At 37.1% G+C, this 16,636-nt stretch overlaps 1 protein-coding gene across 1 annotated transcript in view; it reads right to left on the bottom strand.

Annotated features, from left to right (window-relative positions):
- Positions 1-533: 533 nt before the first annotated feature.
- The window catches only part of LOC140172537 (uncharacterized), a 172,601-nt gene continuing 156,498 nt past the window's right edge, over positions 534-16,636 (bottom strand). The window contains exons 3-5 of the mRNA XM_072195683.1: positions 2,418-2,627; positions 1,444-1,476; positions 534-619 (exon numbers count right to left, since the gene is read on the bottom strand). Coding sequence (XP_072051784.1) covers positions 534-619; positions 1,444-1,476; positions 2,418-2,627 — 329 coding nt within the window. The remainder of the gene's footprint in view (positions 620-1,443; positions 1,477-2,417; positions 2,628-16,636) is intronic.

The raw sequence follows: 16,636 nt of genomic DNA on the forward strand, positions 1-16,636 counted from the left end.
TCTACACTCGGTTTCAGAGAAGAATGGCTGTCCCTTGCTCAGATTTACGCGAGCGCCCTGTTAATGAGCGACTTACGCGAGCTTTGTATGCGCCGACAAACGTTTTGACGCGTAATCGGCCAATCAGATTACCGTATCTGTTGTTAAGATTGTCAGACGATTGACTTCCGTGTTTACGCTGTGCACGCTCTCAAAATGTAAACAGGTGCCGTTCTTCTTTAGATACTTTAGTTGCTGCATTATTAGACCCAGTAAGAAGTATTGCATTACATTCCTCGATGAACGTCGCTTTCGACCTTTTGTTCTCTAACAGGCCGTTCTGCTGGTCATGCTGGTGGCAAACGCATATGCTCACTACCCAGCCAAGTTTGGACAATCATCTGAAACCTCTTTACCCTACTTTGCCAATTGGCATTCGCGAGCGTTTTTGTCAGCTTCAATAAAAATTGAAAGCCAAAATAAGATACAAAATCTCCATTAATCACATGTTATCAAAACATTGTCACCAAAAGTGTTTGAAGTAAAAAGGTGTACTATACTCGTATGCAATGAATATAATTTAGCGTTGTCAATAATGGTAACAAGATGACGATAGCGCTGACACAATGACGAGATGAACCTGAAATATATGAAGAAAAAAATGAAGAAGCAAAATGTTAATCTGCAGTTGCGGTGTCATCACTATGGACCATAATGGCCTCATCCCAATGGCATAGTTCAATAACCTCGATTAAATACTTGTAGTGAAAATTTGACCTTAAGTTGCAGAGTATGATACCCACATTTTCAAAGGTCATTCAATGAATGTGTAACTGTATTGGGGTTAAAGAACTTTGCCCTGATAGATGAACATGTTGGGATCCTAGTGCATGGAAGAGTGGGTGGGAGATTTCCACAGCCTTAAGCTTGCCCTTCTCACCCTCAGTAAAAACCAAATTCATGAGAATATTCCACTAGTAACTAGTAACCGATATAATGAAAGACAGAGATAAAAGGACTAAATAGCGTCAGGAGTGTGTCTGTTCAAAGGGACAATGTCGGGAACGCTATTGTTCGACCCAGGCTACATCATTTTTAACGCATGCGTGTTCATCAATACAGTTTTAGTCTCCTCCACCTTCGCAACACGGTACGTACGTTGAGTGACTGGAATCACACTGACGGCGGAGGAGAATACTACTGTCTGTTCAGTTAGCTTAGATTCTTGTTTTTTTAAAGATATTTGAAAAAATAAAAAATTGTGGTCAAAGTCATCAAAGAAAAGTGTTAGCACAGCCTTAGACCCAACGTGATTTATACTTTTCAAATTCCAAAGTTCAATTTGAAACCCCATTATATGGCAGTATAAAACATCACAAATGCATTATTATTATGTGGACTCTTAAAGGGGGTCCTTTGATCGTTAGTTCTGGATAATTTTATGAGATTTTATAAACATCTTACCATTACCGCCTTTATTGGTTGTGTTATTTGTATCTGTAAAGAAGACAAAAATATGAACTTTAAGCTTAAAAAAATCAGAAATAAATAGACGTTAGTCAATAAACATGCTACATTCCTTTAAAGGTAGGTCACCCACCTTTGCACAGTATTTTTGTGGGACCTGGGAGCACATCGGACACACCAAATTGCATTTTGAATACGAGGAATGTCCTTCTGATAATTGGATCCTTTGGATAATTTGAATTTAGCGATACATTATAAATTATATGGCAAATTATTTTTTTTTAAATTGAATTTTTTGGCATTTAACATTTTACTTCAAGAACAGGTAAATGGTATAGATCTAATGATATGTACTTAAAGTGTATGTAGCTGGGATGAAAAGCCGACCATCAATTGAAATTTTGACCTTTCGTATTGAAGATATACATTTTCCCAAAACAACTTAATATGTTTGGGTGTTCGGGGGATACTAGAGGTCAACATTTTCATACAATTTACTTCAAGAACTGTTAAATTTCAAAAATATAAAGTTTTAATAATTTGCCATAATATTTGTATTATATCACAAATTTCAAGAAATTTAAATTATTTGATATTAGAAGGACATTCCTCGTATTCAAAATACAATTTGATGTGCTCTCAGCCACAAAAAATACGTGAAAACGTCGCTATCCGAGTCTTTAAATTACGACTTTTATTACTTTCCTATTATTTATTCCTTTCCTTATTCCTTTATTCCTTATGTATACAGATGAGTTTACTTCTTACGTCATTGCCCGGCAGTATGCGCACGCATTATCACAATTTCCATTGTTTTTTGCATGGCAGTATGCACATCATATTTTGTTCAGGGCCCGTGATTTAAAACTCCCGCCATATCACAATAAAGTAGTGGTTGCATGCAGTTCGCTCAAGCATATCGATATACCAGTTCCTTGCCTTTGTTGATAAACATTGAGATCAATACTTACTATCCGTTATTGTCTCGGCTACATCTTCAAACAACGGAGGTAGGTCAGGAGGGCTTGGCGGTCCATTGCCACCTGCTGGTGGTCCATCCCCACTTCTTTTTATAAACTTCTGCATTCCATTATAGGCTGGATGGCCAAAAACGTCTGCAAACTTCGCTCTGTGTTTATAGTCTAACGTCCTCACGGGGCGTGTTTTGTGCATTCTGCTTTCTATAGATGAAATAAGAGAAAAAGGACATATAGTAAGATGCAGTAAGAAATGTTACACCTTGTAGTATTTTGAAAATTATGAAGCTATGTTGGTAGATTTCGCCAAATTTTACAGCAACATATGGCTCTCCTATGGCGACTGTAATAGGTATCAAACAATTGGCCTACCATGTCGAAGACTACCAGGAAAGTGAAAAAAAATAGTTTCACTATGTTAGGTAGCTTGATTGTCCAAGCTTCGGAGGCATAGGTTGCTATATAAAGCACAGTACTGTGTACAATTCCAATTTTGTTAGGGTTGATGTTTGCTTGGATTTCCAGTTGGGGTTGAGTTTTTGTGCAGTCACGTTAGCTCAATTGATAAGGCGTTCGACTATGGTGCGAGAGGTTGCGGGTTCGAACCCTGCCGGTGTCTAGTAGTAGTACGCTCTCGTAAAAAATTGAGTTAGCTTGCAATTCCCCTGGACAATGAACTCACTGCTAATTTGTCTCGTTGTTACCCGTACGAAACTCGGGGAGCTGATCCTGGTTGCGAAGGTTATTTGTGGATTGCCTAGGGTGTACGCTCTTGAACCAGCAAAGTCCCTGAATTGTTACAGCGATAACCTGTAAAGTGTGCCTAGGCTTGTGGATCAACGTCCAGGCGTTATGCCTGTGCGTAGCGCACTATAAATCACTGCGCTTTTTATTTGTTGGATCATCCCGCTAAATTGATGACGATTCGACCTGCTCGGTTATGGTTGTAATTTCCCATTATGATGGCTTTTGTTGTTTCTTTTACACATCACCTGGACTTTTTACAATATTTATTCTTGCATTTATTGTGAACTTTGTTAACCAATATTTGGAGATTAATTTCGGTGTAAGCCAGTGAAAAACAATATCATCGGCAAATCACGGGTTGTTGATCATGTTGATGAGCTGCCCTTGATATGTAATTCAATATTGTCTTCAATAGCTAGGCGCACTGGCCTGATGCGGCGGACCAGTTCTAGCAAGATGTTAAACAGCTGAGGGGAAATAATACATCCCTGTCTAACTTCTGTCAGGGTGGTGAATAAAGCCCTTCATTCACTCTCACAGCACTTTTAGAGGTGTTGTATAAGGCTTGAAGAAGTTTAACCATCTTCATAGAGTAGCATAAGTAGCAAATAGCTTTCCAGAGACCTTCTTGCCAGACAGTATCAAACGCTTTTTGATAGTCAATGTAACAGCAGTAGAGTTGTTTCCCTTTCTCTGTGTATTTGGCAGCCGGTTGTTGTAAGGAAAACAATTATTGGTCCATTGTATTTCTACGTTCTTGAGTGTTTAAGAGTTTAAGCTTAAACACTGACAATGTTTGAAAATTTAAGATTAAAATGCGTACATTGAATAATTTTAAGAAACCTTTAATAGGTTGATGCCTTTCGTGAAGTCCCCATCGTGGGTGTATGTCGATAGATTTAAACACCCAGTTTCGTATACTAGAGCAACATCCTTTCCGTTAACGGGGGACCAGTAAATTGATATGTATTTCATCAATTCTATATGTATAAGAACAAGATACTATATTATGACTATCCTGTAAGCATTAACCCCCTGAGCACTTCCTGCCGATCTAACAATGTTGCTGATTGGTCCAATTGATAATGGAAACTTCTTTTTGGCCAATTGGCGGGTAGTTTTCATGGGGTTAAAAATGTTAGCAATTATATGAATAAGTTGCAATATACAACTATTGTATTGAGACAGATTCGATCATGGGAATAATTATGCTGCACTTGTTGACAACCAGACCCTTAGTTTAGCACCTGCTTGATAACACATTGGCTCCAGGGTCAGCTAGAAATATATGGGTGGGTGGGTAGAAATGGAATACATTTCGAAGGAAATTGGAAAGCTCAATCGAAACGTCTATGATCGAAAGTACAACTGACGTAGGTTAATTTACCCAATGAGAACTACCTGTTATCCATTATCAATTGGACCAATCAGCAACATTGTTAGAATAATTTCACCACACAAAAAAATCGGAGTGAATTATTTGCAAAGCTCCATTCTGATTGGTGATTAAAGTGAAGATATCATGTAATTGACCAATCAGAGGCTACTACTACACTGGTACTGCACAGTACCAGTCAAGTACATTGGCGATAGTGGACCTGTGCAGGCGACTCCAATAGGAATCTTGTAGTGTATAACATATCTCTACCTTAAACCTACTCCTATATGGTTTAAGATATTTAGTCATAAACACACTCTTACGTCCCAGATGTTGAGAAACCTATAATATGTCGTATGCATTAGCAAAACAGATCGGCCAAAATATATGATAGACATTTATTAATAGGTACGTAATAAGTGTCTCTACACCACAGGCCGGATCCGAATTAAAACGCAAACCTGGGATGCATTTCAATGTGATCTCCTCTTGTGCGCGCGCAGACAGCATCACGTCATGATCGCCCCACACGCATACGGCATCGCGTCGTGAGCGCCCTACACGCATGCGGCATCGCGTCATGAGCGCCATCCACGCTTACGGCATCGCGTCATGACCGCTCTACACGCATACGGCATCGCGGAATGATCGCCCTGCACGAACAAACACTGTTTAATACGCACTTACAAGAAACACGCTCACTACGTGATCATTTCCCGGATGCGGATTCGAGTGTCCTGTAGACGTACACTTGTGGACAAGCATCCCGGGAGATCGCATTGAACCGTTTTAATTCGGATCCAGCTTTCGTGTGGAGTCAACCACTCTCTTTATTACCATTTGTTATAACTCATTGCAAGTGCATTATATGAGATGAAAACAAATACATTTGATTTGATTAGGGTTGATTTAATATTTAATCATTATGATGCCCGCTAATACCAATAGCATCATTTTTATTTTATTAGCAATCAAAAAAGTTATTCTTATGCATATTTAAAAGCTTATAACCTTGTTTTAGAATTCACTACCCAAACATTTCAGATTTACCTTTCCGTGTCTATGATTCAAATGCATAGCAAATAGCCTTAACATATACGAGTGTAACAAAAATACACTTTAAATGCAATAATGGATTTTAATTTCAATTTGTTTTCCGTCATTCATCTACAGATTGCCTGCTGCATACTTGGTTTCAAATCATCGAGTAAAATGCAAGAAACATTGAAGGTTAAATTATTCAAATTTCTGCACACCGTAGAATGCAACAGACATCAAGCCTAGGGGCTCGAAATCGTAAATTTGTCGTGCATTATTCATCATGGATGATTCCCGAGATGTAGTATACTAAGCAGCGTTAAAATAAAATAATTTCAAATAGTTTATGTTTCTAAAATGTACCAGGTTGACGCTTTTATGAATGCCATTTGCAACACAGTTAATGCAATAATTTATTCACGTCAATTATTGGTGGGTTTTTTTTTGAGACTTTTTCTTAAATGCTGGTTACAAACAGGGTTACCTCTGGCAAAAAGACATTAATTTTTCGATGTGCACTTCACGACATTTCGATTATCACCTTAAAAGTCGTAATAAAGAAATAGCGCCAAGAGTTATTTTGCATTCATTTGTTTAAATGGTTTCGCGCCAATAAACATCGGCCTTACGTACCGCCTCTTTTCTTTGCTCAGAGGAAATTTCGTTCGATAACGTCAAATACGTGCCTAGAGAAAAGTGCGAATAAATTTAAGGCAAAATAGTTTCATGGTTTATGATGGTGCTTCTACATTATAGTAGACATAGAATTATTGAATTCAATTTATGCTTATCTCGTCTTACATTGTTTAGAAGTACACGTACTCCCAAAACACAAACGATACCAGTTGATTTTTCTTTACTATCGGCATTATGTATGTTCTGTTATTTGAATTTCTAAATTAAGTTATTTTTCAGTCCGACTTGGTAGAACATTAACAACAATAACAAATCCGTGCCTTTATTGTATCCACAAAACACATCCCCTCCTCGGGTCGGTACCCTACAATTGTATCCACAAAACACATTACCTAAAATATATACTATCATCTCTTCTTTCTTTGCCTTTATGCAATTTCTCTTTTTTCCTGAACAAATACATAAAATGATCATTTCATCCCATTATAGCAGCTTATAGCATTGGAAGTTCATCGTCCAGGTCGATTGTGTTTTACGTATAGCAGTTTTTCTTTGCTTATAAATAACTATTTCAGAAACGATATTTTACTGATACATCCTGACAAATACAAAATATTGTACTTTTATCTTTTTCTATTATAATTTTCTAGAACGTGTACGTGTCTTCCTCCCCAGCTCCCTCCGCCTAGCTGAAATTTATAATTTGGTGCTGCGAAAAGAGTGAATTTAAGGGAAGAAATATCGAAGCGCATTATGTGTATTATACAGAGATTGCGATTTCAAACGCGAAAGCAAACTTTAATCAACTGATATAAACTGGTGGGTTTGCAGTTAGGCAAGTTTGCAACACTTTTAATTGCGCTTAAATTTATTACCTAAGCATCTTTACACCCAAGTGCAAGATCTGTTGTAATTATTATTCAACATCATGATGCTCTTTTCCCATGGAAATGTTTTACCATGCTGACACCGAAACTGCCATGTTTGCCCCCTGTGCCTACTACGGAGTTCTTGACAGAACCCTTCAATAACCGCGAGCCCGTTTTATTCAATTTGCAACGAATGGTCAGAAATGGGCGAACAACGTAATTTGATGTTCATAACTGTCATGCACTTAATAACGTACATCATGTGTAGGAATGTTATATAGTGTCCCTATCATATGTTTAATTTTATTTATAAAAATGATATTTTTATGTTCTTACTTTATTGAAGAAATTATCACATAGAAAACATAATCCATTTAACAACATAACTAAATGTCATAGAGCTGATAAACCTAAATCCAACAAAATCAATACCTTGTTGGCATGCCAAATATCATTAAGTAAGTCCAAAATATCGGGTGGCTATCCTAGAAAATAAATATTCAAACTTATCACACCTACCATGACAATGTAAAACAGAGACAAGCAGCACGCACGCACAAATAATGCAGAAGAAAGATAAATCTTTATTAAATTTAAGTTGGACTTAATTTGAACAGAAATGAAAGTTTCTGTTAGAAACATGCGTGCCCAGTTATCCAGGTCAGCGCTTAAACAACCCTAGACATCTGCAGTCACATCATACAGTAAACGCTAGAGGTAACATCGGAATGCAAATATAATTGTGAGGAGGCATAGTCTCAATTATACATCTGATTTATCTCGAATTCAATAAAGAACTTATTGAACCTGTCCACGCCACCACCTGTATGATGTGATCAGTAACGGTACTACCAGGAGGGTGAGAGTTCATAAGGGCAATGCCGGGACCCCAGGTCACGCCATTGTCCGACTTAAGATACATATTTCGCCATTTTGTAATTATTAACGAAAGGTCCTTGTTTGTTAAGGTTTCCATATGATAGTCTGTGGCTAGTCTAAGAGCACTATTGACCACGCGTAAAGAATAATTGACGTACATATTCTAGCTAAATCAGGGAGATATTTAAATGCAATTTGGTGTGTCTTATGTGCTCCTGGTGCCACAAAAATACTATGCAAACGTTGCTATCCAATTCCTTAAAAGTCTGGATTTCGAACAATTTCGGAAATCCGAATTTTTCTGCAGGGGGATGTGAATCTATTTTCTGGAACAGGTCTTACATCTAAGACCAGATATCGATTAAGTGACGTCACGAGGAAAAGGTCTGTACAAAGGTTTGCGTTAATTTGTTAACATCGCTTACACAAGTTACAGCACGTTTTGGCACAACGCGTTGATACGCATCGCGAATGATCCAGAGGTATATAAGGTTGCCTCCATGAGAGACACGCAACCATGGCAAGTCGGTACTCTTTGATTATATATACATCCTTGCTCATGTTAAATGTCTCGGCAATCATGGGAATAGATTTTATATTCTCTCGAATCTATTTAAAAGGGCATTTCGTGATCTACAGCATCATCCCCCACTTTTCTCAAAACAGTAGAGATTTGTTTACCACTGGAAACCTCTGGCTACATTATATTTATGTACAAAAATTTCTTGCAGATTAATTCGTTTAAGAAACATTTCTTGAAATTTGAATTACGTTCTGGTATACCAGAACGAAATTACAACGCATTGTCTTCATGGTCTTTGGAGCTTTTCGTGGATATCTGCAGGAAAATGTCATAAAAGAGGATGCTAGGATCACGAAATACTCCTTTAAGTGTTTTTGCTATATTTACCTACTAGTACTAGTAATTTGCATTTCAAGTGTGTATGTAGGGGTGGTGAGTTTAGATTCAAAGTAAACCAAACGTATTTTCTCTTTTGGTCTCCTGTGAGTACAGGCTACTTATCTTAACAAATAAAGGTACTTGGCGTTGAGCTAGGGGAGTAGGGGACATAATTTATTCTGGTTAACTCGGAACATTTCAAACGTCTATACTTCTAATATGTAAAAATATTAATGATATGACCAGAGAAGAAACACATTTTCATTTCCTACGAGTTCTGAATACCACTTCTTTTGATATGACAAAATATTGATGATATACAATGTCAATTCTCGGAAATTGAAATAGCGATGGTAAAAATAATTCTGACTACTCAAAACTTGGAATGGTAATTGTGATACTAATGTTGATTTTCAACACATTGAATGTCAATAAAAATATTTTAATGTCAACTTAACTTTCTCAAATGTAGAATACCAATTGCTAATTTGATTTTGACTTTCCAAGACTCGGAGATATCAATGTCGACTTAAATAAATTCCAATAAATTTGTAAAACATGGAATACTAGTGATGATTTAATTTTAAATGATCAGGCGAGTGTGATGGTAGGAGCCATGGTTTTCAAGTTGAAGTCATTTTTTCATATGTCTTACGGTCCTTAAGACAAGGTCAATAGCTCAAGGTGAGGCAAGCGAGGCAAAACGGGCGCTTTCCCCTCCCGAGAAAAAGAAACACGAATTAATGTAAGAAAAGTTAAACCGAGTCTCTCTCTCTCCCTAGGTGCCATATCCTAAGACGTTGGCGATCATGTCGTGCCACAATTCTCTGTTATAAGCCATCTCCAGAAGCTCTGTCGCTTTATGTTCAGCTCCCCTTTCTTTTATAGCCAGTCTTTCAGATTTGATAACCACATCACTCTCTTCCTGCCTCTGCTCCTTGTTCCTTCTATTCTTCCTGTCAATACTAGGTTCTCGAAACCATCCTTTCTGAGGATATGACCAAGGAATTTGAGCTGCTTAACTCTGATTTCAAGTAACAGCTTCCTGTTCACATTTGCTCTACTTAGGACATCGTCATTAGACACTTTATCAGTCCACGGGATCTTCATCATTCTTCTAAGGAACCACATCTCGCAGCTCTCCCATCTTCTTTTAATGTCTGTTGTTATTGACCATGCTTCACTTCCATACATTAATACAGGGACGACATAGCAGTTGAGTACCCGAATTCTGGTCTCTATACTGAGGGCACTGTTTTTAGGATCTTGTCTAATTTTGAGAACGCAGACTTAGCCAGTGCAATCCTTCTCTTAATCTCCTTAATACATCTGGCATCTTCTGTGATTAGACTGCCAAGGTAGTTGAAGGAGGAAACTTGCCTAATTCTTTGATCTTTCACCTTCAATATGCATGTTGGGCTTTCAGTCTTTGATACCACCATACATTCTGTCTTCTTGCAATTTAACGATAAACCTTTCCTCTCACTTTCCTGAACCACCACATCAAGAAGCCTTTGCAGATCCTCCTCAGACTCAGCTAATAGGACAGTGTCATCTGCATATCTTATGTTCGTGATATTATGGCCACCTATACTGAGACCATTTTCCTTTTCTAGCTCCCTTAGAATCAGCTCACTGTAATAATTAAAGAGATCTGGTGACATCACACATCCCTGTCTGACTCCTCTCTTAATGCTTGTACAGCGTGTCCCAAAAGTAACTTAACATTGTGAATCTGCCATATCTCAAATATTTCCTACTTCATACCAAAATGGATAACATATTCACAAAGATTGACCTTTTAGAATTATTCTGATACCAAAAACAGCATTATTGATGACCCCTTGACCTTACTGTGCGACTGTACATATGTGTGTATCAAACCCACAAAAGCAAGCTCATATGTTCTTTGTTCAAGCACATGAATGATGTGCTTCCCTGAACGAAAGAGTTGGTTCACTCACTGCACACGCTACATTTAGGTATGAACATTCATGGATTACATTGCCTAGCGTAAGCATGACTGCTGTTTTATATTATAAATAGGATATATATTGACAATATTAAATTTTACTTTAAAACAGTTGAAGTGAAGATGAAGTTTCCTGTAGATCAACGGATTCAGATCGTATGGTTCTTTGCCGAGACAAAGTCGGACAAACTCACTCAAGCAAAGTTTAAGGAACATTTTAATGTAAATTATGCACCCGGCTGAAATACAATCCAGCAACTAGTGCAGAAATTCCTATCAACGGGATCTGTTCATGATCTACCTCGGGAAGAACAGGAAGATCGGCTACAAACATCGATGTCATACGAAGAGCGGTGGCGAAAAGCCCAAGACTATCAGTACATCGACTTTCAATGGAGAACAACGTACCGCGTACAACTGTTCATCGAATCCTCAGAAAAGATCTTAAGCAGTTTCCATATAAAATCCAGATAAAGCACAAAATGAAGATTACGCATTGAAAACAAACAAACAAACAAACAATCAAACACACATAGCAAAATTAAACAAAACAGATTTTAAAACGATAACACGTTATATCGTGTATCACGTCTCAAATGACGAGACTTATTTTGCGTTTATAAAAGTGGGTTTTACGGTACGGTAGATATCCGTTAATTTTATAACAAAGGGTCATGACCACATAGGCATGTTTGGTCTCATAACATTTCTAAAAGAATTATCTACATACTGTACAATTTTTTAACAACACTATTAACCCAACGCAAGTTATGGCCAGTTTACAATGTTAAGTTACTTTTGGGACACCCTGTATATTCACTACAATCTCCATCCACCCTTATGCACGCTGTTTGGTTCCAATAAAGGTTCTGCAACAGTCGTAGATCCTTTCCATGCAGGTCTAGCCTGCCAAGATCTTCAAAAAGCTGATCATGTCTCACCTTGTCAAAGGCTTTTGAGTAGTCAATAAACCGAGTGCTATAGAAAATTAAGCAAAGGATGTTTTGTAAAACATTTATGTATAAGAGTAAGATGTTGCTCAACGGAGCTCTGTATTTGTCAGTGTTTGTAGTTTAGCGTCCTCACATGTCGTATTATGTTTAAAGCCATGTAACATTTTCTCATGAGCCTGCCCTAAATTTTTCTAGAAATCTAGATGTTTATACTAATATAATGTAATGTACTTTGACGAACTAATATACTGGTATTAAATAGCGATATTTTGCTTTGCCTAATCTGTTGGGGTCAAAATGAAAAATGGACATATATGACGGTGATAACTAACATTTTGTGGAAAAGAAATACAAATCTATTTTTATGGAAATGTTGCAATATAGCTTTAATTATTTCTGCTTTCTATGGATAGATTAAAAAAATTCTGAAAAGATAAGCAGTAGGAAAATTTATAAGTGTGAAGAAAGTTATGAAAATCATGATTGTATGTCGAATACATATCATCAAATCTACAAGGGCAACATGAGTCTCGTAGATCCTGCAGGGTAGTGAAAATGTTAACGATCGTATGAATAAGAAGAAGCTAGGTGATACAATACACCTTCAATTAATGGATTTTAATTTCAAGTTGTTTTCCGTTATTTGTCTATAACTTGCCTGCTAGCACTCAGTTTCAAATCATCGACTAAATGCAAGAAACATTGAAGGCTAAATTATTCAAATTTTCTACGCGGCGTAGAATGCAACCGACATCATGCCTATAAGGGTACAAAATCATAAATTTGTCGTGCATTATTCCTGGGGCATTATTCATAATGGATGAATCCCGAGATGTAATGTTCTAAGCAGAAATTAAATAAAATCCTTTAAAATAGATTATTTTTAAAATATACCAGGTTGAAACTACGACACAGTGAATACAAAAGAGCAATAACATGTTCATGTAACCTTGGCAACATGATTGGTGTAATTCAAATCAGTTCTTTACTATTAAAATGTGTTTTTAAAAGTAATAAAGAAATAGCGACAAGAGTCATTTTGCATGGTTTCGCGCCAAAAAATCGGCCTCACGTACCTCCTTATTTCATTGCTCAGTGGAAATTTTTGTTCGATAACATCAAAGACGTGCATAGCGAAAATTACAAATTACTTTAAAGTAAAATAGATATTATGTTAAGAATCCAAGTTGATAAAATTTCGATCTCGGGAGAATCCTACACCTGTTGACAACCAGTCCCTTTGTTAAGCCTCTGCATTACTGATTGGCTCCAGGGTCAACTAGTAATATGTGGGTGGATAGCAATGGAATACATTTCAAAGAAAGGAAATGGAATGCCTCAATCGAATGTGCGTCTACCGCTAAGAGAGTATGTCACGCACATGATGTAATAACAAGTAACCTGGCACTGTTTGTTTTAATATTTAGCCTTCTTCTTTTTCGTATCGTGTCCGCACATACTCGATACCGTGTTTCAGCCGGAGATAGATAGCAATATCATTGTTTTCTGCAATGTCCTCAGCTTTGCATTCTTGCTCCAATAGCTTCCAATAGAGAACATCGCGACATCATTATTTTTGGCGTAAAACAACTCGGCTTCGCCTCGTTGTTTTACTTAAAATAATGATGTCGCCCGTGTTATATGAGACGATAGATGCACTCCAGCGGCTAAAAATAATACCTTTATTCTCTAATTAAGAAACCTTTGAAGACGACACTCCTATGTCGAATACATTTCATCAAATCTATGAACAAGATATTTATCTCCTGGGCTGTGTTTACTATTTAGCGTCATCACTGGACATCTTTTTGCTAAAATTCTCTATGGATCAATAAATAAGAAAAAGCCAAAGGAATGCAGTAAACAAATTAAGTTAAGAAAATAATTATGAAAAGGGTGTTTGTATGTCGAATATAATACTAACTAGACTTAGAAAAAAACTTCAAAATGCCCCTTCTGCCACGAGTAACATAGCAAAGTGGTGCCACGTGCACCCATGCATTGATATTAGCCAATGTCTATGGGCGTTTTCATATATTTTGAGGTCAAAGGTCAAGGGGTCACAACACGGCTGTGTTCGTGGGTTAGACCACAGCTAAGTCTAGTGTTTAATTATTTCTGATTTCTGTGGATATATTTTTAAAAGTCGAAAAAGACAAGCAGTAGGAAAAGTGATACATGGACGTGTGAAGAAAAGTATAAAAAGCATGTTTTAATGTCGATTACATTTAATTAATTCTACAACGGCAATATATGAGTCTCTTAGGTCCTGTAACTTGAAGCAGATAAAATAAGATTACATAAAATGAGACATTTTGGCTATACAACTATTATGTTAAGAATCCAAGTTGATAAAATTTCAATCTCGGGAGAATCCTACACCTGTTGACAACCAGTCCCTTTGTTAAGCCTCTGCATTACTGATTGGCTCCAGGGTCAACTAGTAATATGTGGGTGGATAGAAATGGAATACATTTCAAAGATAGGAAATGGAATGCCTCAATCGAATGTGCGTCTACCGCTAAGTGAGTATGTCACGCACATGATGTAATAACAAGTAACCTGGCACTGTTTGTTTTAATATTTAGCCTTCTTCTTTTTCGTATCGTGTCCGCACACACTCGATACCGTGTTTCAGCCGGAGATAGATAGCAATATCATTGTTTTCTGCAATGTCCTCAGCTTTGCATTCTTGCTCCAATAGCTTCCAATAGAGAACATCGCAGTAGGTGATGGTTTGTGGTTCAGTTCCAAATACGCAGGTCACATCTTAATAGGTATCCACACTATTTGAGGGTCACTTTACATCGGCCAGTATACAAATATTAACTGTCTATGAGTGTGATGGTCGAAATATAATCACGAGGTGAAAGATGTATTGTTCCATTCCACGAGCCGGAACGGCGAGTGGAATGGAACAATACATCTTTCACCGAGTGATTATATTTCGACCATTACACGAATTTAAGACAGTTAATATTTGTTTTATATCACTCATGCATAAATTCTATTACTAAATTACTATTTAAGGTAGGAAATACATTTTTTCATCAACACAACACCATGTTTTGCCGTGATATACTTCACATTATGGGGTCCACCCCATAACTAAATCGGCGAGTCCAAGAGTCAGCGCACGGCTTGGCGCAGGCGCACTACGGCAGAGCACATGATGGTAAAGACTATCACACGGAGAGGGTGATAGTAAAAATGATCAATGGTAATCAACCAATGAACTGCCTAGAATTTATGTATGAGTGATATAATACCAGCTATCAGTCTGTTGAGGCATTTCCATTCAGCCCAGTTTGAGCCGGCACCTGGGAGAAGTTCTTCTTTGGCACTTATGGACATGGATGTTGTGGCAGATTAGCTGAAGTATTGATACCTACATGTAGTCTCCTATGTAACAAATGTTAAAAAACTCCTAATCACACTGTTTGGTATCTCATTATATTACTAGCATTACTCCCGCCATGTTTAAAACCAAAAGCGCATTTATTGGAAATCAAAAGGTTATTCCTCAGTAACGGAAAACGTATAAACCCTACCATTCTGGATTTGCCTTCCCGTCTGTTGTTTCAATTACGCAGCAAATAACCTTAAAATAACAACAATTCACATTCAATTAATGGATTTGAATTTCAAGTTGTTTTCCGTCATTTGTCTATAACTTGCCTGCTAGCATATTCAGTTACAAATCAAAGAAACATTGAACATGTTGAAGGTTAAATTATTCAAATGTTCTTCCTGACGTAGAATGCAACCGACATTAAGCCCAGGGGTTCGAAATCGTACATTTGCCGTGAATTATTCATAATGGCTGAATCCTGAGATGTAATATGCTAAGCAGAGATCGAATAAAATACTTTCAAATAGTTTATTTTTATGTACTGTTCAAGTTGACACTTTTCTGAATGTCATTTGTTACGACACAGATAATGCAATAATAGTAATGACAGTATAATTAAAGTAAAGTAGGTAATGGGGATACGCATCCTGAACAAGAACAAATAAACACAATGGAGAACGATTGCTCGCTACGAGAGGAAACTGAATATATTAAATAAGAAAGAATGGACAATTTACCAACCCAAAGTGTTACAATTAAACATGACAATAAATAAATACAAATCCCCACCGGCACACAAACCAACTTGAAAAAAAAGCGCAAGGGAATGTGCCGGCATGGGAATCAAACCCACGACCTTCCTATCTCTAGACGGACGCCTTATCCATTACTAATGGGCTACCAGCTCCCACTGATAAACGATGGTTAAAATTGGGTGTAATGTAATGTAAGCAGTCGAGGTATACAATACACACAAACAAATACATGTATTACGCAAGTACGCACTTGCTTTTTTAAAAGTTTGGTTGTGTGCCGGTCAGGCATTGTATTTATTTGTTGTCATGTTTAATTGTAACACTTTGGGTTGGTAAACTGTTCATTCTTTCTTAAGTTTGGCAACATGATACTGACTTATTCACGTCAGCTATCGTTTTCTATAACAATGCTGAGATTTGTCCTTAAATACTGGTTGCAAACAGGGTTACATCGCTGCCAAAAAGACATTAAAATTTCGATCTGCACTTCATGGAATTTCATCACCCGTTCTAAAAAAGAAATAATGAAATATGGCCAAAAGTCATTTTACATTAATTTCTTTAAATGGTTTCGCGCCAAAAAACATCTTAAAAACCTTACGTACCGCCTTTTTTCTTTGCTCAAAGGCAATTTCGTTCGATAACGTCAAAGAAGGGTTGAAATTATAAATTACTTTGAAGTAAAATAGTTTCATGGTTTGCGATGGTTTAACCGTAACCTGATATAATTAAT

Source organism: Amphiura filiformis, chromosome 16, assembly GCF_039555335.1.
Source record: "Amphiura filiformis chromosome 16, Afil_fr2py, whole genome shotgun sequence".
In the NCBI taxonomy this organism is placed as follows: Eukaryota; Metazoa; Echinodermata; class Ophiuroidea; order Amphilepidida; family Amphiuridae; genus Amphiura; species Amphiura filiformis.